Source organism: Dermacentor albipictus, chromosome 8, assembly GCF_038994185.2.
Source record: "Dermacentor albipictus isolate Rhodes 1998 colony chromosome 8, USDA_Dalb.pri_finalv2, whole genome shotgun sequence".
Classification (NCBI taxonomy): Eukaryota; Metazoa; Arthropoda; class Arachnida; order Ixodida; family Ixodidae; genus Dermacentor; species Dermacentor albipictus.
In genome coordinates this window covers 31,932,738-31,958,441 of record NC_091828.1, presented here as the reverse complement: position 1 = coordinate 31,958,441, position 25,704 = coordinate 31,932,738, and the positions used below count along the sequence as shown (strand labels likewise).

At 44.5% G+C, this 25,704-nt stretch overlaps 1 protein-coding gene across 1 annotated transcript in view; it reads right to left on the bottom strand.

Annotated features, from left to right (window-relative positions):
- Positions 1-25,704, bottom strand: part of LOC135912824 (guanylate cyclase 32E-like) — a 265,613-nt gene that overhangs the window by 106,891 nt on the left and 133,018 nt on the right. Inside the window, exons 6-7 of the mRNA XM_065445365.1 lie at positions 13,922-14,099; positions 12,187-12,339 (exon numbers count right to left, since the gene is read on the bottom strand). Coding sequence (XP_065301437.1) covers positions 12,187-12,339; positions 13,922-14,099 — 331 coding nt within the window. The remainder of the gene's footprint in view (positions 1-12,186; positions 12,340-13,921; positions 14,100-25,704) is intronic.

Here is a 25,704-nt window from a genome sequence, read left to right as displayed (position 1 = left end):
AACTGCCTCCTCTGTAGCTAGTGTGATTCCTGTGAAGTTCATCCTAGCAACGCATTATACAGTATATATATAGAAACGTGAAAAAAAAGGATATAGATTCTTCACCGAAGTTATCCGCTTACAAAGGGAACATGTCTTCCTAATTGACACGTTGAGCTGCTGAAAGCGGCTTATAGAGAGCATTAGGGAAATCCGAATAAGCGATTAAAAACAGATGACAGTTTCTCTGCAAATTAAATGAAACTAGGTGCAGAGAGGCGAAACTGCCTGACTCGCAGCAATTAGTGCGTCATGGAACGTATCGGGAAGCTGTGTGATGGAGGTGGCTTTCTGGTTATCCTGTGGAACAACATCAGCTGGTGCTTGGGGATGTCTGTTTAGTAGCAAGGATTAGCACCACGCGATCGTGCTTAAGCTTTCTCTAGATATTTTAGTCAGGATTAGCGCTATATAACTAAGAGCACGACTATAATGTCTGCATTCTATTGTCTCTTAAAAACAGTTAATTACGATGTTTTGCCATTGAAATCTACGCGAAGAAAATGACTTAATTATCGCTGTTATCAAGTGATTGCTTACTTACTTCCGAAATAAAGTGATGCTAGATCTGTCGTGACACACGTAGTGAATTTGCGGTAAGCCAGTGAAGATAACCAGTTTTGTGGTTCTTAAAAGCCTTCATCGCGCTTTGCGAATGTGAAAGTTATGTCACCAGTCTTAGCATCCGCCCATATCACGTAAAGCAAAGTGCATGTGCATGTGAAGGAACATATATGTGCCTACAATATAGCCAGATTTCCTCGATACTTTGTAGCGGTAATGTTGCTTAATCGGCGAAACAGTTGCTCCTTGCACAAGCGAAAACTCGCATTTTCGGAAGTATGATGGACTACACTGAAACAACGGCGATCGCCTTTCTAATGTTACCGAATGAACAGACAATTTTAAGCGCACCCGCGTATAAGGTGCCACAGCAGAAGGATTTAAAAATGACGGTCTGTTCGGAACAACAAAGAATGTGCGTGTCGCGCTTCGCTGCCCGGACTGGAACTCGATTCGCGAATCAGCCTCACAACGTTCGCACTTAGTGACGTCGTATGATTCATGGTGCGATAGGGTGAATGTCGGGACGGCATGCCGCCGAGTTGGGCTAAAATGTAGGTCATATACTCAGCCTACCGCCGATGCTTAAACTACTAGAGGCGCCCGCTTATGTCGGCAGCTATTTTCCAGTCATGTTGTCCGTTCTCTGCAGCATCTCCGAATGCACCAGACATCCGGAATCTCGGGGGTATGCGTTCAGCCGTGTGCTTATATGCGTTACTAAGCCCCGCGCACGCTCCGGACACAGATTTGTATAGACCCTTTTCATTGGCTAGTTCGCTCTATACAAAGAGGTAGTGCTCGCACCGTGCCTATAGCCATTTCTTGCCTCAAGACCTACCGCGTCGCCTCCGCGGCCATTCGATTTCCAGATGCGGTGGGAATGGTCCTAAAAGGCTCCAATTACTTGGATTTAGGTGCACGTTAAAGAACACCTGATAGTCGAAATGAATCCAGAGCCCCAGCATTACTGCGTCACTCATAACCCACTGTGCCATTTCGTAATACTAAAACGCACATTTTAAAAGCGTTTATAAATAGGCGAACACATTTCACTAAGGCTGCTTGCTGCCTAGTGGATTCACAACTGTGGCATTCCCGCATGGATATTTGTAGCAAAAGCTAATCAGCTCGCAGTGTACAGTGTTCACAGCAGAGAAGAATCGAAAAAAACAAGAACGTGTATCGCTCCTTAATGGCATTTTGTTACCTGTGCTTTATTGTAGCTACTCTCTTTCTAGGTTTTATTCGTTCTCTTGTCATTGCGCCGCAAACCTGGAATAACATGTCGAACCGTCATCCAGCTCACAATAAAGTTTTGCTGGCGTAAAACAATTTTTCATGGAAGGGAAAGCTCTGGGAAAAATCTAATCACCAGAAAGTACCGAAAGCTTAGTATACACTCGCTCCCGCGAGTAATTTTTTCCGACCTCCACTAATGTCCATCCGGATTCCCTGGAACTCACTGAGACTCACAGTCACAGTCACTGAGACTCACAGTCATGTGTGCACTCGTTAGAGAGTATGCCGACCAATGAGGGGTCAACGCATATTACGTAAGAATGTCAGAGGTGTACGTTTTGTCAGGAGCCATAACGTAAACATTTGGCAGATAACATTACGCCATTTTTGTTCACTACCACAAAACTTCAAAACTCGGATGTTTTATGCTCGGAGCGTGGCATGAACACGCCGAGTGAAGATTACATGTTCACGAGTGCTTACGTAGACAATAAAGGTTGCAATGAATACGCACCGAATAATATTACTTAACCAAATACTTGACAAGTTTTGCCTTCTAAGTCATTGGCAATAAATAAAGAAAGTTATGAGCGATGTATAATATTACTAAGGTAATAGAGAGATGTATAGCGTTTCCTAAAGTGTCAGCCGTTTGCTGATAACCGGGTTACCAGAGACGTATGAATTAGCAGCCGGGTTTGTGGCACTACCAGCTGACGCAGATCTTGACTAGACAAACACAGAGTTATATTGCAGCAACCAAGTGTATTCCACTGTGCTGCTGGCGTATATTTTCGGCAGTGGCCTAATTGTAAACACCTTGCCTCTATAAATATTTTTTTTTCGATAAGAACTCTCATGTAACAAGATATCGTGTTTAGAGGTGGTTGTTAGATGAAGCGCCACAACACGTGGGTGCCAACCTTGTCTCTATTACAAAACTCTCGGTTAACCCGGTAAACCACAAACTGTAGGACGTTTACGCGCAAGCTAAAGCTCTCAAAAACAGCGGCTGCAAGAACGTACCACACTGTGAAAAAATGTACACGCTTAGAAGTGAACCAGGGTGTAAATCAATCTATAAGACACAACCTTACACCAAAAAAGGGTGTAATGATGAGAGTGATAGACCGGCTTATTCTCTTACTCGCTTTTAAGATTTTTTATGCGCAAACAAACAGGGACGAAGAATAGGAGCAACACAAGGACGAGCGCTTGTCCCTGTTTGTTTGCGCACAAAAAGTCTTAAGATGAATCTGTTCCAACTAGGCCGACTCGCAGTTATGTTTCGCTTTTCAGGATGTAATTTACAGCGCTCTGTGTGTTGGAAAACAACTTCTACCCCTGCCTTCTAGTACGCTCACAGCAATGCCCGCACTATTTCGACATGGCGTAAAGATAGCAAGGGTGGATATGCGATATTTGCGTGCCTTCCGTAACTTTCTACTAAAATTCCGTGCCGTTCGCGCATTCGTTGTCGCGGCAAGCGCGAAACAGCGGCTTGCACCACCGCACCAGTGTAGTCTGCCACCGTTGTAAACAGAGGAAGCGCAGGCCGGCTGAAGTAAGGAATGGGCGCGTCACCGTGTGATAAAACAAGTTCCTTCCAGGAGAGCCATGTTTCATCTATGTTCCAGGGCAACCGTATGTCCCAGTGGAGCCAGGGGAATGCATTTATCCAGTCTGGCCGTGCCTACATACGTATATACGAACACCCTGGGGTATTTCCTAGCTTCTTTCTTGTTTTACAGTGAGTTAGTTAGAGAGCTGCGCGTCGGCTTTACTGTAGCGGTGAGAACAGCTCAGGTCGGTAAAGACATCTTGATCAAAGGACTACCAGCAATGCAACCTGCTTAGGCGCTTCCAATTTGATTTGAAACGTAGTTATCAATGCTTATCGAACATAAGTGACCGGGAGTGCCCTCATTCGAAAGGGACAACTTCATTCCTTCCTTATACATATTTTTAAGGCGCCAAAAAAAAGAACACACACACACAGCACACATGAGAGGACAATGGGACAGAGCTCATGTGTGATGTATGTCGTTATTTTGACGACTTAATGGGAAGCTTTAGCTCAGGCGCTTCTGTCTAAATAGATGTACAAGGAGAATTCGTTTTTCTCGGCAACCACTGCACCAAATCTGACGGGGTTTGTGGCATTTCAAAGAGAAACTAAAAATCAAGTTACCTAGTTCGTTTCTAGTTCGTTTCAAATTTTAGATTTAGGTCATCGATTTTTATTAAGAATTGGCAGAAATTGAAAATTTTCAGGAAATGAAATTTAAGTTTGCAACTCTGTAACTCAGCAAAGAAAAATGATATCACAATTCTGTGATTTCCAACTAATGGTAAATTTAAAGTGGACAAAATTGATATGTTACACGTGAATCTAAAAAAATTCAGTAATATGGAAGTACAGCTTTTGCAGAACCCTTCTACACAACGTAGCAAATTCGCCTAAGATATAGACTGACATAGAATTTGTCCGTTTGAATGATCTAATGGATGCAGTTTAGAGAACCGCGATATCTGTTCTTGATGCAGAGTTATTAACTTATATACTTCGCGCGTCTATTTTTCTCGCACTTGCGAACTGTGTAGAACTTTTAAACAAAATTCAGGCCCGTAATCAACATTTCGCTTTCAACAGTCACTAGAATTTAACTTTCTCTCTCAAATTCTACAAATTTCATTAAAATTGGTCCAGGGGTTATCTCGGAAAAGCGCTTTTGCGTTTTACATGTATTTGAATCGGACACATCAGAGTTGGGTCCGAGCTAAAGCTTCCTCTTAAGAATAGGCATAATTAATCAATACCAAATTGCCCAGCAAGCAGTTCTCTTAAACTTCATTGCGTGGCTGATTTTAATCAGTAATCGGGAACTTTTGTTTCCGACGTCACCTTTTACCTGTGGTGGTTGTCGGCTTGGAGTTTGTACAACTGCGGCGGCGAAAGCTGATGGCGTGATAGGCAAGGAGATTCTAAATCTTGATGGCTGGTATCAAATGACAAAGTCAAACACTAGCCAGAAACGCAGGCCACGCAAGAGCCCCGGTGTGGCCGGAGAAAAAGCTGTGTCGGTGAGAATACGCAGCCGGTGTCATTGATGAATTAGCACTAAGAACAGCCAGCAACGAAGCCATAGAGTGCCGTTAGAACGCGAAGCCAGGCGCCTGCGTTGGTGCAGACTTGGCACCGAATACAGAAGCATGCGTCAGGTATCTAGCATAGTGTCTCATATATTTGATCACTTGTGTTAACCACTTGAAAGTTAACCGCTTGAAAAGGCTCGGGTACACTGGCTGAACTGCACCGGATACGGTGATTCGTTTCTGAGGTCTATGGTAGAGCCCGAGTACTCGCGAAATGATTTGAGAACTCACTTCGTTATCTTTGATTTAGACAGGCCGCTCAAATCGGCGCACACCCGCGAAGCCTATCTTTTTTTTCTGTCCTCTTCCTCGGGCAGATTAGGAGGCTAGGTGATTTCTACCTCAGGCCTTCCTCTCTTCCTTTGCTCGACTGAATTCGTCCATCTACGCCTATCTCGCGACGCTGCGACGATCTGGGGATGAGAAGAACGACGCCACAGGTGCTTTGGTCACGAATGTATAACCTGCCTGGCTAATTTAAAATTGTCGATCTAAACCGAAGGAGAAAAGACAGCCATACCGGAAGTGGAGACCCTCTGGCAGGTACACGTGTTCGATCAAGCAAAATGTTGGAATGATGTCACCGAAATACACGCAGGCACTGCACTTATAAACAAGACATGGCTTCACAGCGTGCCTATCCGCCTTCCAGCCATGAGCGGAAAGAATAACAAACTGAAACTGAGTATATCGATGCTTGCAACCATACCAATATTTGAAGCTTCTACCGTAAAATGATGACATTTCTTAATTTTTTCTTGCCCATCGGCAAGGGAACAAACATGGTTCTGTTTTCCTGTAAAGGTCAGCTTTCATTTACGCGTGTTATATGTTATGTTTTCATTAAGCTGTAGAAGCTTTGATGACGACGAAAGGAAAAAAAAAGAAAAGATGAAGTAATGGCTTTTTCGGCTAGTGAAAAACGTAGCGACAGCATGATATTGATTATACTAAATATTTGTAACGGCTTTCTGCGTTTCGTGATTTGTAATAGGGGACGAAGAAGCTCGCCGCGCACAGGCTTTTTCTTGTGTATGTGGTTTCTGTTCCAAACTGTGAATATCAGTGCCAGAATACCTGATGGTGTGCACTGCGATACCATGTCTCCCAATACTGGCGTGTTCGCAGAATTCAAAGAGGAATACTAGCCACAAAAAATTAACTCTAGGTCGCGCTACGCTCTTTGTCTTTGTGCGTTGATGCTGGTGCAACCTTTCATTTATGCGGCGTCAGTGTTGCACGCAAGATAAATATTTACTGTCATGCGCTTCCACGGCAGTGGACTTCAATTTAGTTTAATGCGGCACCGTACATTAATTAGGGCATGTTTACTCTGCTTCCGGCATCCGCATGGTACAAAACCACAATCCGTGCAAGCAACCAGCAGTTCAGTTTATGTGCGGTAGTCACAAGAAGTTTCACCGGTTAGCAAATATAAAGGAAGAAATGTTCTCATGCATGACCCATGATTTCGAAGCGTTTGTAATTTTCTTTGAAAGCATTATAATGCGTCACAAAGAAAAACACGCACGCCGTTCGTTTTGGAAGTCACACTGCTAGCACCAAAAAAAGAGAGAGTATTTCACCGACCAATACGATACCCCCAATGCGAAGTCTGAGCGCAGCTCCATTCGTGTTTTCATTTCACTATATATTTGCTAGTGTGGACAGTCTCTCTCGTGCGGCACATCGCAAACGGAGCGAAGTGTGGCGCGACGGCCTCGCTATTTGGGAGACCGCTACAGGCAGAGCGTGGGTGACACGTGGGAGCGATTCGCAGCCGCCGCCGCACAGAGACCTCCACTCATGCAGCGCTTTGTTTCCATATGTCTGAGTCGCGCTACTCTGGCGCCATCTCGTAGCCATCGTCGCCGCAGAGCCGGTCTTGCTGCGCCACTGCGCTTTCATTCTCATGTTTTCGCCATACCCTCCTCCAACGCTTTCCTCGGAGAGGAAAACACAAATAGCGCACGTTCCGCTCCTCGAAATGCAGCCGTGGCGGTGCGCTTCTCCGTCAGTACAACATTTTATTTCTTTATTTTTTCACTGCGCCGAGTAGTCACGGACTCAGATCGGGCAGTTTCTGTAACACCGCGCTGGTAGACATCGGCAAGCTAAGCAAAGACAAATTTTGTGAATGCTTGAGTTCAAACTATGTTTGGTTTTAACCTTGCTCTCCTAGTTTAACGAATGGCTAAGTTGTTTACTTTAAAGGTAGCATAAAAAATTTGAGCATTGCTTTTTCGTGATTGAAATAAAACGTCCTAAGTATCCAATAAGGCTAAACAGCAAGGAACACTGCGCCTTGTTATGTACTCTTACCGTTCTTGGGAGCCCTGTTTTCATGAATGCTCCTCAGTAAGATTTGGTTCGTTCACATATTAACCAGTATTCGCAAATGCAAATATTTTTCTGGCCAACGTATAAAGCTACCTGCAGTCGGACTGCTCGCTTATGTGTACTTGTGTTATTGATTACGGGCTTTCTCATTCAGACATTCTTTTTTATGCTTAGGGTTAAGGGCATTCACTTTGAATAAATTATCATATTTAGTGACTCATGTGCAATCGGTTTATTTCGGAATGCGGATCCTCAGGAAAAGAGCTTCCATCATTTTTATATTACATTGTATTTATGAGATGTTGTCGCCTTTAATTGGCACCGGCTACTCCTTTTCACATAGAGCCCGCATATACACGTAAAATTACACTTTGCGTGTATTCGCGGGTTTCTTTCTCGCTCGTAAAAAACACTTTTATGCAGCACGTATTGAAGAACAGAAAGCGGCATCGGAAGTTTTTCATGTCGCTCTACATTTGTCATTGACGCTTGTCATTTAATTTAAATATCCCAGAAGTTGATTAATTAATTAGACTAATTATTACGGCAGTCGCGATGAAAGAAATAATCTGAGGATCTCCAAGCGACGGCTAACATTATAACCTTGGTTTTGTGCACCTGCGTGCCATTTGTATATATCTTTAATGTTTGGCTGAAGTTACGCGGGACACCCTGTATAATGATGACCTCCCTGTCAGTCGCGTAGCCAGAAATTTCGTTCGTGGGAGGCTCACTTTGCAGCTCGGCCTCCTCGTTATAGAATTAGTCTACATATATATATATACATATATATATATATATATATATATATATATATATATATATATATATATATATATATATATATATATATATATATATATATATATATATATATATATATATATATATATATATATATATAATATCTGTCATTCAACAACCTTGTTTACATTTTCGTACATCTGCCACGACCAGGGGAAAATCTCAATGACGCTGTCCTTTGTTCGAATGTATTGCGCAGGAGCAGCTGTCACCGCTCGTGTATTGCGAGCAATTGCTCCGAAATTGTAGTCGCAACAGTGAGCACATGTAAAAAAGCAGGAGTTCTGCAAAATATACGAGGGCGAGTCAAATGAAAGTGAGCCAATGCGAATATATGATAAACGGGGTACTTTATTTAAAAGTAGTCGCCATGAGTATTTAGACACTTGTCCTACTAACGAGTCGCGTAATTCCCGTCTCATAAAACTCCTTGGGTTGCTGCCTCAAAAATCTGTAAATGACTACACGTCATCTTCCGACACGAATCTGGTTCCCTTGAGCAGTTTTTTCAAATTTTACGAAATGTGGAATATGCAAGGCAACAGGTCTGAACTGCATGAGGAATGTTGCAACGTTTCCCACTTGAACTTCGCCAGTTTCGTATTAACCACATCAGCGACGTAGGAACGGGCAATGTTGTGAAGCAAGATGTTTCCGATGCTCAATTTTCCACGTCATTTGTTCTTGATTGCGAAACGCAGCCGATCCGACCTTTCACAATATCTGAAACGATTTAGAGTCTCTCCAGGTTTAGGAAATTCGATCAGTAATGGCTCCTAACGATCTAAAAAGAAGTCAGCACTTTTCCGGCAGTAATGACGGCCTTTGTTTTCCTTGGGAGTGGTGAATTCAAATGCTTCCACTGTAAGCTTTGCCGTAGTGTTTCAGGCTAGTAGTAGCGGCACCATGAGTCATCCCCGGTCACATTTGCAGACAAAATGTCAGCCTCATCTGGGGTTCTTTGACGTGCACTTAAATCTAGGTACACGGGTGTTTTCGCATCTCGCCTCCATCAAAATGCAGCCGCCGTGACCGAGATACGATCCCGCGACCTCGTGCTCAGCAGCCCAACACCATAGCCACTGAGCAACCACGGCCTTTTCAATTCTGTTGGGGATGATTGCACGGTGGCTTTGGCCCGGCCAAGGATCGTCTTTGTAACTTGCATGTCCCTCTTTGAACAGTTTGCTACAATGCTTCACAGTGGCCAATGAAACGCAATGTTCAACGCATACGGCAGCCATGTGGCGAAAAATTTCTTTTTGGGAAACATCTTCATTTGTCAAAAACCTCACGACACCAAGCTGTTCAACTTTTGGAGTGTCCATTATGTCACGTAACCCTGTTCAACCCCGTGTATGAGCGCATTAAAGAACATTTAACCTCACCTCTGCATGTCACTTGTAAATGAGATGCGTATGTGCTACGCGTATGCCTCGAAAATTATGAACCGAACCATTATTGCGCGGGGCGGCTTGTCTCACTTTCATTTGACTCGCCTTCGTACATTAGAAATGCGAAGATCCAATGGAGTATACCCATGTGAAGATAAAGCGTGATACAGGGCAAAAATTGGCAATGGAAACAAAGTTCACTGCGCATATACAGAAAACCTCGCAACAATATGTTTAAATATACGTATAAGTCTCCAATAAATATACATACCTAAGAAAAAGTCACTAAATATAATGCGTCAAACAAGGCAAATAAACAGGTTGCGCAACCACAGATTCACAGATCACAGCACCCCCCCCCCCCCCTCCCTCCACTCCCAATATGTATCGCGTGCGGCAAAAGGCGGCGCGCTTCCTCCCCGCTTTTCTCCCTTGCGCACACAAGTGAACGCGTTGCAATCCGTCGAGATCCCGCAGTGCTGGCGGCGAGCGACTATGCATTGTTTCTTTTTCTCGTCTGCTAGCCAGAAAGCGTCCAGAACTCTGCCAGGCGAAAATGCAGTCGGCCAGAGAAAAACGAACGCGCATCCAAGTGCGCCGCGCGGTTGTCGATGCAGCACGAGAAAAACGCATGCGCTCTGGCTGCATCGGCAACCCGCCGGTTGCGAGAACAAAAACAAAAAGATGAGAAAGACGCCTCATGTATCGTCGCGAATAAAAGTCTAGGTAGAAAAATAAATAACTTAGTTACAATTGTGGCTCTAGTGTCTTGACATGGATGCTTTGGCGCAGGTGAAAAAAATTCATATTCTTTTCTGTGACCTGATGGCACAAATAAACCACCACAACGCTTTGTCTCATCGGACCTCGCTGTGTGCTTTGTCAACTTGTATCCCGATGTACGACTTTAGAAAGGTCGATGCACCTTTGGCGTCAAATGTTTACAACAGCATTAAACCCCCAAAGTTCCGGAATCGAACATCTAAAGCACTACTTTGGAAATGTCAATGCACCTTTCATATCAAAATGTTATGAGAACTTTATACCCACAAAGTTTCAGAACTGAAATCCAAGCGCTCCGTAGATTCCGCGGCCTCCACGAGATGCCGAGACGAGCCCGATCGCCATCAAAACGCCCTTGAAATTTTGTGCTCGGTGGGTCTCCTTGCGTTACGATATGCGACTCCCGATGCATGGGCGTTTCCGCGAAATCCAGCCCGATTTCGCAATGTTCGCGCTAAAATGTCGTTTCGAGCGTGAATTTAGGACATTCTATAGACAAAATCGAGCATGATTTCCGGCGCCGAGAGTTGTTTTTGTTGGTGGCGCATGACAGCACGAAAAAATTTCGGGGGGGGGGGGGGCTCAAGCCCCATAAGACCCCCCCCCCCTGGCTACGCCCCTGCTCCCTGTCAACATAACGTCGTTTATCAAACTATTCGTTAATGACTGGGTCGTATATTTCGTAGTCCTTAGCCATTCTGAATATGTTTTTTTTATAGTCTGACATTATTGCTATTTCATCACAGTGCTCTCACTGGTTAATGAGGTTTAACGTTTACAAATGTAAATGCATGATAGTTACTCGATGTTTAGTCGCACTGTTTCTTTCACATATAATGTTAGCAATTATCTTCTTTCGCTCGCAACCAATTACATATACCTTGACGTTCATTTTACTCACAATGTCTCCTTGAATACGCATGTAAACTACATTACTATTACTGATAATCATCTGCTTGGTTTTTCGTGCCGCAGTTTCTATTGTGCCACCGCTATTGTCATGCTTCCACTTTGTAAAACATTAGTCAGGTCGAAGTCGAGTACGCATGCTCAATTTGGGACCCAAGCCAGGCAACAGTAACCGACACGGTCTATTCAGAGCCGAGCGGCTGGCTTCATTTTTTTAGATACACTTGTCACTACCATGTATTAAGAGTGAAAGAAAACTATGACTTATTGGATATAGCTTCTCGCCGCAAAATGCTACGACCTTGTCTTTTCCACAAGGTCTAAGGATTGGGTTAGTGGACAGCCCGATCCTTAGAGACGCCTGTTCTATCGTAAATTGTACACGCCATCACGCACGATTAGCGACATAAAGTTACTGGCCGACCGAGCCGCACCAGAGTCTACTTTTGGTGTTTCAGATACAGAGAACTGCAAACGACTGGAACCACCCTTCGGCCTCCATCGCTGCCATCTCTTACACCGCTCCATTCAAAGAAGCTGTCACCAATTACCTCCACTCTTCTCTGTAGTGCCTTGAGATCCGGACATGAAAATAAATAAATCAGAATGCTAATATTACGCAAATAAATGTGATCTCGCATCGTCTAGTTTGAATGAAGACTAGTACAGCCAGGATTGACTGTCGGGCTTGCTGCTTCATGATTGAATGAAAAGAGTGCTACAAAGTGGGAGAAAACGTATCGTTTCATTCCGTTTGGTAGTTTCATCTGATAAAAACAAGAACTACATCCCGCTATTTATTTTTCACCATTTCTGACACGGGAAATGCAGGTAACGATATCAACACGCCAAGCCACGTGTTAAGCGCGCTCCAGACACTAAAATATTTTTCGGCACACCTACGGACGCATACTTAAGAGAGTAGCCGGTGTCCCAAGATGCGGCCCCCGCTCACCTTTCTTCATGTACTGGTACTTATTCCGGCGGTCGTAGGTGTCCTCCTCCTCGACGGACACGATGACGTACTCCCCGCCCTCCAGCAGTCCAGCCTGGTGCATCAGGCGCACGAAGTCGACGAGGACGCCCGTCTCCGCCAGAAGCACGTACACTGCGCGCAGCGAATCGTTGCGACTGACCATTCGCGTTGCAGATTTCCCCACAATTCATTTGAAGTCTTCGATATTTACGCCGCATTACCAATATATAACGGCAACGTACAACAGCGCTTGATGTACATCAGCCGTTACGTTGCTCGTTTCTTGCGCCTGAAACTATGAACGTTAAATACTATCGTTACGGTGTCCTTAGCTGAGCTCCATTTTTCTGGTGCCATATTGAATATGGCAATCGCTGGTGCTCTATGTGGATCGGCGGCTGTGTTACCAATACAGATGATTGCATTCAAAAGTGTTGATGTACCAAAACTCGCATTTATGTGAGCGTTGGCGATATCGACAACGTACAAATTCTTGCCCCTCTCACTTCCCCGGAACTGTCCCCGACGCAGTTTGTGTCACCTAAGTGCAAACCTTGGCACTCCAATCGCCGTCATAAAAAAAGTGATACGCTGTCATTTTAGTTAAACGGATACATCTGAGTGCTTCTCGCTCGTGATAAACAAGTGCACTAACCGAATTCCCTTTCGGTCCCTTCTTTTTAGGTGCATTTTGAAATTTTAGCTCACGCTTTAGATAGCCTACTAGTTCTAAGCATACGTGCTTTCTTGACTTCGCGCACAAAACTACAGTGCATATTTCTTAATATACCTGACTCCTCATACAAATCTACAATGCAAACTTACCGACAAGTCTATCCTTATCTGCCCCTCTGCGGCACCCACCGACAATAGCTTTTTCCGTCGCAACCCATACCCTAGTACGCTCGCGCATACATACGCTCTGCTTCGATTCCCGCCATGCTCATTCACTTTCCGTAATGAAGATGCACTGCAAACAGTACGGTCCGGTAAAGCCGTTTGAAGAGAGAGAGAGAGAGGAAAGGGGAAAGGCAGGGAGGTTAACCAGAGAAAAAAAAATCCGGTTGGCTACCCTACGCTGGGGAGAGAGGGGAGGGGGAGGTAAAGTGGAAAGAAAGTAGAGATAAGGAAAGGAAGGAGCATAGACACACAATCACAATCGGTCACTGTCACCGAACACTGTCATCGCACAGCACACTGACACTTGTAGCACTATCAACATCTGTTCAGGCTACAGTCGCCTGTCCAGTTCTGTCGCCCTCAAGAACCGCAACAGTGCCCTCGTCGCCCTCTGCTGCGATGGCTTATGATGGCGGTATCTTAAAATGAGTTCCTCTGTGAGAGGTCTTTGGTCAAAGCGCGCTATCGCTATCGGCTGAGGACAGGCTATGTTATGTGTGGACAATACGCACGTAATCCGACTGCAAGCATTACAGGCACAAAAAGATGAACATTGATTCCTGTTGCAATTCCTAGCATCATGCCTAGATTCAGTCGCTCCCTTTAACGATTACTTTGTGTGACTTTCGTGTCGAAGTCCATTTTCTCTGAGCTGAAACCTGCATTTCTTAAAATTGGTTTTGTGACGTTGACGCTTCCATTTATTTTAAGAATTATTGTAACCATGCTATTTCTCTATAACACCACCGAACTTGAATTATGTAGTGCCGCCTCAAGTAGTGACTCTTGAGATGAAGACGTAAGTTGTGCTTGCCTCTTGTGGCGGCGTGTGAGTCCCGGATGATACGTCGTATGGTACCATTCGCGTCGTCCCTGTAGTCGTTGGGAACGTAGTACGTGTGCTGCATGGTCACATTATGCTCTCGCGCCTGCGCACCCAGCACGTCCGCAATGAGCCTGTTGTCACCACGGTCGGAGACCACCAACACCGCCTGCGTACCACAGCACGACAACAGTCGATGTTTAGCGAAATGCGAGCAGGCAAACGTTCAGCAAGCGAAGCACAACCTTTTCAAAATAATACCAAAATGCGTGTTACGATTATCATTTTCTTTTGTGTGCATCTGTCGTTACCAGCATGGTTGTTGATACGAGGTTAGCGTTGCGAGACGATGGTTGAACTTTATTGAGAACAGTCAAAGTTCCTTGGTCACCTTCCTTGCGAATGGCCTCCATAGTTCAGGAAGCCACATGACCTCGCCGCCTGCCTTGTCCTTTTTACCATCTAACGCTGGTCAATAGTGCTCAGGCTGGTGACTTCAGTCTCCCACTGCTGCAGCGTGGGGTGGGGGACAGGGGAGATGTCGGTGTTTTGGTCGCATTTCCATACCATGAGGTGCAGCATGGTGTTTGGCATGTGTGAGAAGTGGCAGTTGTGTCCTTCAATAGCGTTCGGAAAGCAAAAAAAAAAAGATGCGCATACACACTGTTTACCTACTGTAGTATATGAGTACTATTCTATTAATAATAAATAAAGCGAAGTAATTGCATACTACGTTAAGCAAACAAACAGCATGTGCACTTTTCTCATGTCGAGTACGTCGGCAAGCATGAAGTCGAAATTTAATGGTGCAGCTGGTCTGACGATACTGGCTGGTCACTGTGTAGAGGAACAGCGCTGAGTGTGGGAGGAGGCTGACGGAGTGTATATTGCACACAAATATAGATATCGAGGGAAATGAAAGTCAGCCTTGATATCAATAGAAATGGAGGATTTTCGCGAGAGATGGGCTAACATGACCGGTGAAGACCTGCACTGTTATCGGCAACTGGGCGTATTATGCAGGTGACTCTGCAATCTTTTTTTTAATGTTCACCCATCACCTTACTTGCTGACGCCGCACCTCTGCGCTTTGATTTTTTCATTGACTCCGTTATTTTGTCAACTCCAGCTAAACGATACGGGGAAAATACGTTTAGCGAAACATACGATTCGTTTTCTCTTGCACTGCTTACGCGAGCGTGTTGTTGGCATTCTGTACTACGTGCCTCGCTGCTAGGTTCCTTTATATTGCGTCCTCAATTGCTGGGGTGTTTAGAAATGTGCCATCCACCGCTGTTCCGCTAAGCGTCTACACCTATTTAAGGCTACAAGTGAGGTCAGGGGAAGTGAATTGCGAGTACAGGTTTGCACGATGCGGATCCATATTCATCTTGTGACGATGACTATTGCATGCGGTACTGGGTGTGGCTTGATGACTAGGGTGAGTACTTGCTTTCTACATAGCCAGTCTATGGGTCTTACAATCAAGGTGTTGATGTTTTCCAAGTCGTGGAACGTAACTTCAAGATAGAGTGTCCAATAAGAAAAATAGAGAGGAATAAACGGGGCAGATATATTTTATATGCACGTACCCATCGTGTTGAACACTTCGACGGCAAGTCCTGCACACTGTCTCACAAGGCTACGTTGGAAAGTGCATATACGCTCGGTCCGCATCTTTCCTAGAAGCACGCTCTCTTAATAGGCTGAACTGATGTGTTCTATGCGAAAAAAAATGCAACATTTCTTTCCCGAAGCATTGAAAGTGTAAACTGAGAAAATGGTTGGAATGAGGTTGGGATCAGGCATCTGCTGAATCAACCTTCGCATGCCAACTTAAACGCTATTAAAGCGGTAATTACACGCATCATGCTGATGCTTTATGTATTTATTGTTTTACACTACACTTGAGGGCGTTATCGTGCGAAATTACGAAAAAACACATTAATATACCACCGGAAAGCACTGTGCTATCCAACGTAGGATAAATAAAAAAAATTGTAAGAGATTCACAGACCAATAAACAAAAATGTTGGAAGGATACCTAGCCGGAACAGCGATAGAAAGCTGATAAAATCTCCTCCATAAGCAAGAACAAAAAGCCGAACAGCTTTCTTGTAAAAGGAGAAAGCAGAATGAGCACCAAGAACTTATTCACAAGCTGAAAGTTGCAAGCATTGAGCAGGTCCTTCTTACGTCAGTCGGAGGAGTGACTACCATCGGGCGTAATGACAGCGCTCAGTAGTCGCTTCTTTTTGTTGCAAAAGTGGGCGCAAAGAGAAAGAAGCGTTACAAACTAGAGTACCATACGAAGTTTATTTGCGCTCTCTCGAGCGATCCTTTCTCGGGACGTGCGCAACATTAGGTAAAAATGTGAATCAGTACTAAAGCATTACTCACAAATCTGATTGGGCAGCAAGAAAGCGTAACGTAGGACGATGCGCCCAGGATGTACGAAACACAACCATTAGCCCAAGGCTTGATGCATTATTTATGTTGTTAATTTATTTACAAAAAGTACACACTCTAAGCAGGGACATTGCAGGAGGGAATACAGAAGTTCAGAACAGAGCGAGAAAAAAAATAAAAAAAAATAAATGAGATCGAAAAAGATAGTCACTTCCTTCGCGATTTGATCACATGGCAGTTAATGCACCGATCGGTCTAAGCTATTCTACATTTCCATGGCGAATATAAAAGAGGATCATTTAAAACAATTCAAAGCTAACCTAAATGGAACATTGTGAAGCACATTGGACTGAAGGGAGCGCTGCGTGTGTAGGTGGCACGGTAAATGAAATGGGTGTCTCGGCACGGATGCTTCAATTCACACACTTATGCAAGAACAAATGCCTTCACACGTGCGGCTTTCCAGCACAGAGTGCATTTATAATTTCTGCGCATGTGACGGAGAACAGCCTCCCATAACGATTGTAAAGGAACCGTATAGTTTTTTTCTGTCCAACTTCACTCTTACGTGTACAATGTTCGCAGTCGGGAGACCAAACAAGCAAGGTAATTTAACAAAGGCTAAAGTACAGGGCTTCGACGCTGTCAATTTGCAGTCTTCATTACCTGGATTACTGGTGTGGCTTTAGGAAAGCATTTCTACAATACCAAAGCAATGTAAACGTTCGTGGACTTCATTTGGAAAGCCACTGATGTAGGATAATTGGTTGTAGAAATTTTCTTAGGCCTTGCAAAAACATTTGTTTCATTACCTCCAGTTATACTTAAAGGTCAAATATCCTGTTATGACATGAATCCATAGCACTTTGTCAGAGTTAAAGAGCGTAAACACTTTGTTTGTATTAGTGAGGCACAGTGTGATATTAAAACTATAAATTTGGGTGCTCCGCAGGGCTAAATTCTTGAACCTATGCCCTTCTTACTATTTATTAATGACCTGTCCTCACAGGTACTCCATGAGCGACATCTGCGTTATGCAGATCACGCTCACTTACTCACTACAAGCCATGAAGAAAAAAATCCCACAGGAACTCCTCCGGCAGCTAAGTATGCTTAAGCGTTGTGTCACTTGCTCGTTTCCAAGCAGCCCGGTGTTGTTATCAATGTTATGAAACTTGATCCGACTAGTATAAACCCTTACGGACCTTTATTGGTCGTTGTAAACATTATAGGACTAGATCCGATCCTTATGAACCCATACAGATTGTCAGTGTTATCTGACTCGACCCAAGCCTCATCAGCCTTTGTAGGTTGGTGTCAATCTTATATCAACACTTCACACTCGATGACCGCGGACACTCGCTGTCAAAACGCTGGCTTGAGGAATCGCGGCAGCAGCAGCGAGCGAAGTGATCTTCGTGCTATCACTTCAGCGCAAACTGAGTGGTGAGAACACAGCGCACGCAGAGCTACGAGCCGTCGGCCCACCTAGACTGTGCCGCCAAAGCAGATCGCGTTCAAGATAAAGCCCGCGCGACCACGCACGACCGGTGCCCCCCCCCCCCTTCCCTCTGGTGCCATGTTGCCATGTGCACGACGGAAAACGGCGCGCTTGCTCCCTTTGTGCACGCGAGGCTGAGCCGCCATGGCTCACCGTCACACTCTGCGACGGTGACTGCGACTGCGCTCTACGCGGTTGTACGGGACTGGTGACCACGCATCGTTGCGCAACTTCCCAAATAACAACACGAGCCAGTTTTGGCACCTGGTAGAGCAGTAAACGAGGGATACTAAAGAACTGTTATTGTTCCGCAAATATGTATTGCCCTAAAATTCTTCCAGAGCTGATTCAAAAAACGCTGCTAGAGATCTTTATTTTGCACTTTCGCTTGTTCAATTGTTCTTGGCAAGGTTCTTACTGCGCATCTATCATGCGCGAGTCCATTTGATATGGCTATTTGTTTGCCAGATAAAGGAGAGGTGTGTCTCACAGGCGTACCAGTGAGATACACGTTATTTCAATTCTCTTTTGCGGGTTCACGCGTCTTTATGGTGAATGGTGGGCATTATTCACATTTGTGCTAGTAAAAGTACTCCCCCCCCCCTCATTTGGATAGAACCGTTACCTTGGTTAACCCCTCCCCCCTTCCCCCCCAAAAAAAAGATCCTTCGTACGTGCCTGAGCACGTTGTTATAAACAGTGCGCTACAAAGTCGAATGCGAACTTGCCTTAAATGCCCAGTATTGCCGAGGCAATAAACGCTGTATACTCTGCGTTTCTGTGAAAGTGCAGGAGCTAGTGTAAATTTTGATAAAAGCAAAGTTTCTTGGTTAGGCATGTTGGCTCAAACTTCCTTTGTGTTCTCAAATATTTATTCGAATCAGCCTCCGCTGCGATATCTTGGTGTGCTTCTCGATAACTTCCGTAATAGTGGACCTGACTGGACGTCCGCGCTAAGAACTATCGCTCCAAAGGTGACAACCTAGTAGAGACGTTACCTTTTCATTTTTGAGAGTGCTAAGGCATGCAATATATTTCTTGTTTATCAGCTTCCTTATGTTCTCCATGTCGTGCACTGCTCTCGTACACTTCTTCATGCATTTCATGGAGTATTTGCACGTTTTATTTGGCGCTCATCATGGGAAGCCATGAGAAGGGACATCCTTTTTCTTCCATTTGAGAAGGGTGCAATCTATCTTTTGCATTTGTACGTGCGACAATTGTTCATGCGACATATTTTATCTTAGGAACGTCCGTCATCCATTCCTTCTCGCAGTTAACTGAACGCGCCTTGCTTCACACCCTCTATTCTTTTTTGTCACGACAAACATTGCTCAAGAACTGCCGTTCTGGGGCTTCCTGAAAGAGCATGCCGACGCTATTTTATTTCTAAAAGGCAGATTTACTCTGCTGCATTTGCTAGGAGTTGATCGAACGTCGCTAAATATAGTACTTGTACAGAACGTTTTCCCTGAACCTACGTATCGGAAGCCGTAAATGTCTATATTTCGTTACGATGTTCTTTTCCGTGCCCGTAGAATGTGTATTATGCCAGCAGCGAAAACATTTTTCTTTATGCTGCACACCTCCGCCCTGCCAGTTCAAACACGGATTCATGAAAAAAGGATTATATGTACCGCGGAATGGAAATTGTAGACTTTGTAATCAATCCGAGGCAATAGAACATTGCTTTATTCTTTGTCCTGACGAATTTATTTTTGGGACATTTTACAAAGAATTACGAAAAAAGAACTTCGTCTCACACCTTATGGTATCCGGTTACTTCATTTCAAAAAGACAGTCAGTAATATACCATATTATTTGCTTGCGTTATTAGGACTCTATTCATCATGGAGAAGCCGAATTATCGACAGACATGCAGAGTCACCTCGTTCGGCAACGTTTGTCTTTTGAGAAGAGACTGCTCAAGCGCGTAGTGGGCATTCTACCTTTGATTTTAGTCCTGAATGGATTTCGCATCTGGACGCTTCTGTTCGTATGCCAGATTCCTTTAGTTTTTCACTGGAGTGTGTAGCATGCCTGCATTTGTTTTCTATGTGTGCCTAAGAATTATATGGCTAATTTTCGCATGACGCGTATTACTCATAATTCTGTGCAATAAAGAAAACAAAAAGTTGATGTTTAGCCCAGTGGGCGAGAAATTCGGCTTCTGAGCGTGGCCTCCTAGGTTCGAAATTCACTACCGTGAATGTTTTTTTTTGTTTATACGTTATTTTCTTTGCAGCGATTCGTCTGACGTGACAGTCGGTCGAACGGACGGGTTTCCTCATTGGGTAGGCATAGAAACGACTGCGCATTTAAAACTCTATGCAATAAATTTAACAAATAACTGCTCATTCTGTAGCATTGGCGTAAAAGAAATTAGGCTCAGCCCAAGTGAAAAAGCTTCCTTATGTTCCACTCGGAACCTAAGAAAATCACAGGTTAGTTGTAGTGCTGAGCGATAGCTGGCCATCTATCGTATTGACCATACAAAAATCTTGGGTAATTGACTGGTCATTGTGAAGTTTTGCACGAATGCTCTTAACGCAAAACTTCAAGGAAATTTATGAAAATTGCATGAATACTGTACTGAAACGAGGCAGGGTGACCGAGGGAAGATAAAGTTAAGAAGATAAGAAGGTTGTTAGTGAAGATAAAGAACGCACAGGGAACAGTAGCCGAGAACGCACTGGAAGGGCAAAGCCTGTGGCTGTATCTACTATCTGGTGGAATCTTATTGAACACTCGGAGCAAAGCAAAGTAACACTAATAGATAACTAATAAATAAATGCTCATTTACTTCCGTAGGCCGTAAGTGGACCATGTAATCAATAAGATTGTTTATGGGGACAATAGTAATCGGCAACTTTTCTTTATGTAACGTATATAACCGCGTTCTATTGCACTACATTAGCGTCGGGGGAGTGTATGACAAGTACAATCTTTAAGTGGCAGTGAACTAGTTTAGAGTTCAAATCCTTGTTGAGGCATGTCGATCTTTTTTTATTATTTGCAAATTTCTACCAAGGGGTTTTGAAATTGCAGCCAACTTCAATTGCCGAAGCAGTGTGATGGGAATGTTCAGCGAGTGAGCCCAAAACTACTATCACTGTAAAAGTAATCTCACCGTTTAAAAGAGGCCTGGGGCGCTATAAGGTAAAACTATTCCAAACTTTTCTATTACAATTCTGCTATCAGCCCTCCACGATTGGTGAAAAACTTTTTTCGACCACCCCCACTTCACCTGTGTGTCACGCGACGTCACGAAAACCGCGATAGTTCATCATTTGATTTGATGTGTACACACTGATTATGCATGATTTGACAGAAAAAAGAAAAACAGTTATTTCGACCAGATTCGACCCCTTTTCGCCATTAGCCCTCGGCTGTTGGTAAAAGGTTTTCGGGCTGCACCCACTTCACCTGCCTGTCACGCGACGTCACAAAACCGCACAAACACACCGCGTCAAAGTGACGTGTACGCGATAACGATGCATTAATATGCCGAACAAAACTGAATTTTCTTCGGGATAGCCGCAAGCTGCCCCGTTCCGAAAGGAATAAAAGATGGCTGCCGCCGATCGCTGAGACTCTGGCTACTCACGCGTGCCGGAGAGCATGGGTGTATTTGCGTATAATGAAACTTCTTGCGTGGCCGTGTAATGTTTTCGAGCACTTTCGGCACGTTTACCACCCCATTCGGCCAACCCTTCTTTGCTGAGGGTCAGCTTTAGCGTCATTCTTAAGCTTCCGTTGCATGCCGTCGTGATTTTCAACCAGCCACTACAAGCTCAGTAAGGGAAAGCCGACCAATCGCAGACGCCGGCACCACCCTCTTCATCCGGTTATCGATTTTCAGTGCACTGGCTCTGCCCCATCGAATCCCTCTCCCCTTGAGCGTGCTCCTCGCCTCTTGTCAGCCAATTAGATATGGCAGGCCGCTCAGTGTAGGCAATGTTATTCGTTTTTCAAGCAAACAAAAGTGACCTCCTATGAATGAGGAGAGTGTTTGATTGGTCTGTTCAGACAATACTGTGGGTGACCGCCCGGCGCTTGCGTCGGTGGTTACGCCAATTTTACGTCAGGAGATTGGAATAGAAGCATATTGAAATAGTTTTACGTTATAGGGCCCCTGATACGCCAAAAAAAAAGACCCAAAAACTAAATCCAGGCGTCGACGCCGCGTTGAGCTTTCCGAACCGGCTCGCCATGGCGTCACAAATTTCGACCGCGTGTGCTCGGTCCTAGTGATTTATTTATCAGCAAAAATGGATTATCTCGTAACTTAAAGGATCCAAAAACGGAAGTTCGCCAATTTTGAGCCCTTGAGTGCATTGGAACAGCCCAAATGCGAGAAATTCTTTTTTTTCATGCCTTTGACGTTACACTCACATACTGGAGCTGGACTTTCAGTGGGAAATTCAATATGTAAATGTTCCGCCAGCATTATCCTTCTTAAAATTTTAAATTTCATGTTTTTTAAGCGCCAAATTTATGAGATAATCATGAGACACGGTGAAGCGGGGAGCCACGTAATAAGTTTAACCACCTGTAGTGAGTGACGGCGGATTAATTTCGACCACCTATGGTTCTTCAAACGTTCACCAAATGCCTGTCTTCTATTTATTTATTTCTCTCTCTCTCTCTCTCACCCAATGCATTGTACACGGTCGTTTTCGCATTTCACCTTCATTGAAATATTGTCGCCGCGGCCGGGATTTGACGCCATGCCCCCAGGCTTAGCAACGCAACACGAAAGCAACAGCATCACCACGGCTGGTAATTATATTCTTTTTCAGGCAAAGAACCCCTTTCCGCAAAGTTAGTAGAGTTTAGAAAGATTGCCTTACCGGGTATAACTAAAGTATTCCCTTTTTGTAATTGCCCGTTAATATTTTTTGTAATGTTGTTTGGCGATGTCTTTCGCTGCAAAAACGACATGCTAATGGCCATTTCGAGATAGATTGAGCTCTGCGGTCGAGATCTGGCTCAGCTGCTTATAAGCAGCGCCCAGCTGCAAATCAACAAAGTCGAACTGGGAAATTAAGGACGGTAAAGTTCGCTGAAATAATGCCGGCTTTTATTGGGTGATCAGGGACTCTCAGAGCTGGCTGATTAGTGCCGTCTGGTAGTCATGCGCTGAATCTTAATGCGCGAGTTTGTTACCTCGCGAGCAAGTTGAAGCTACTCTGCCTCTTATTCCCCGAGGTAGAGCATTAGGTGCACCGGGATACGATACGACAATGGGTAAGATTAAAAGCGCTCTGGCTTCCCTACTTTTAATAAAGGGGGCACGTTATTGTATGAAACGCTCTATTTTATAATGAAGATAGCAGTGCAAACAGTAAAGCGAGATAAAACAGGTTGACTAGCACGTAGGACTGTATATGATGCTTGCACAGCGTTCCTCTATGTTCACTTAACGTCGATATGCAAACGTGAAATGCCCATGAGAATATCATTTCTGCCTCGCGTGCGTTTTTCTCTATCACCGCAGTATGTTATGAATTATCGCAAACTATTTCTCGGTTTGGTTCTTTTGCTGAAGAACAAAAAAAAAACACACTTCCAAAGCAAACGCTCGTATGAGCGATATCAGTTGTGGCCCACGTTTCCCAGACTATTCTAACACCACATATGCTTTGCTGATATCTATCTGCCACAGCAGTTGAGTGCTCCAAATTAAGTTAGCATTGACCGTACCATCTTTCAATTAATTCTACCGCGCCATCTCAAACTTCACCATCGCCACCGGGCGAAGGTTAAAAAAAGAATGCTATCCACAACCATCACCGCTGGGTTACTGGAGCAGTGTGCATTTGGCAGTCTGGTGCGCTGACCACTCGGCTATAGTGTAACAACAGCGCCGAACAATCACTGCAGGGTTTTGTGCGCCATACAGACTCTGAGATCGGTGCCGCCCTTGCATGTATCTTGGAGGCCGAACGAGCAATGCTGCAGTGGAGGACGATCACATTATGTGCGTCGCATAGAAACTGCCCTTGAAAAAATGGCGCGGTGTTGGCGTGTAATTCTTCGTCCTCATGGATGAGAGAACGGCGTCGGTTGCACAATGGGGACCTACATGACAATGCCGATGATCCCCCTCAAACGTGCTTCATACCCACAATGGAGTATGCTCCAATGATAAGGCTGCTGGTAGACCACAGCAGTGAAAGGCTCGATGGCGTCAGTGCCAACAACGACGTCGCAGCGTTAGCGCCACCTAGTTTACCCAGAAGCTCAAAGGATTCACAGACCTATAGAGTTTGACTAAATAAATCTAGCCCACTTGGTCACGTGGAGTCTGAGAGGCTAAAACCTGTGCACGTACGCATTTAGAAGTCCACAATATTGACAGCTATGTCATAGACAACAGGCTGTGTGCACCGCAAGGAAGGTAACGCCATCACTCATTTATCTAATTTACATTTTTCTTTGTGTAATGTCATGAAATGTACAGTTCTCTGGGGATACGTAAGGGACACTGCAAGGGCCACCAGGCTGGTGCAGGTCACGGACAAATTCTAAATGCAACCCGAAGCGCTGCAACTAATGCCTACCAGAGTATGGAACAGCGCGAGTTCAGACACGTACCCCGGTCTGACGTTTACCAAAAACGTAGAAGCAGCGTCCTGGAAGAATCTGCACGAAACACTAGGCAGCAACCATTATATTATCAGTCTATCGATCTGTTCACCCAAAATCCGCAGGCAGCTCACATAACGGACAAGGAAAAATTCAGGAAGCACCTCTTTGCAGGTGGGCAGATAGAAGATATCAACCAGTGGTCGGAAAGACGTGCGAATTGCACACTCGACCAACACTGAGAGCGCCACCGTGACGTTGCAATACTCCGCGGTAGACCTACATTTATAACACTTATGAGATTGCCGCGCAGGCCTCAGAAAGCACTGGAACCGTCAAATTCTCAGCAGAAAACTTACAGCAAGAGTAGAGGTAATTGGCCAACAAGCAAATGATTATGCACAAAAACGAGAAGCAGAAAATTGGATGCAGTTCAGTGATTCCCTAAGGGGAACCCTCTCGACAAAGAAAACCTGGAGCAAACTTAGGAGTGTGTTAGACTGAGGAGCAACAAAATTGGAATCGTCACGAGCACTTGAGACCATAGTGGAAGAACTCAAGTGCACAGACAGCGGACTAATAGCAAAGCTAAAAAAATTATACATAGGAGAACCAGTTAATCAGTTATATTCGAAGGCATACGATGGACCTGGAAATTATGGACGCCCCTTTAACAGAATCAGAACTTTTCGCAGCAATCCAGGTAGCTAAGAAAAATACAGCGCCTGGTAAGGATCGCTTAACGAGTACAATTCTATGGAACTTAAATTGTGAACAAATTAGTAAACTAACTCAATAATTCAACAGAGAGGTATGGCTGACTGGAAAAATTCCCGAATAATGAAAAGAGGCAGGAATACTTTTAGTACCAAAGCCTGGCAAGGCTCATAACGCACAACCCGTCAGACCGATCTTACTCACGTCTTGCCTCGCGGAACCTTTTGAACAAGTCATCTACAAAATACTTACGAACTATATAGAAGACCGAAGTATGCTGTCAGATTACATATGTTGTTTTAGGCCTCACTTGGGGACACAAGATGTCTTGCTAATACTGAAGGAAGAGGTATTGAGCCCCATTCGAACAAGAAGCGAACATTTGATAGCTGAACTAGACCTTAAAAGCACATTCAATATCATCGCGGAAGAACTGACATTACAAGAATTTGAGGAAACCAGGTGCGGTGAAAAAAAAACAAAACCTGTAAATCTATCAAATCCTTCTTGGGGCAAACAACGGCCACTATCGGCATAGCAGAAACACGATCCGACT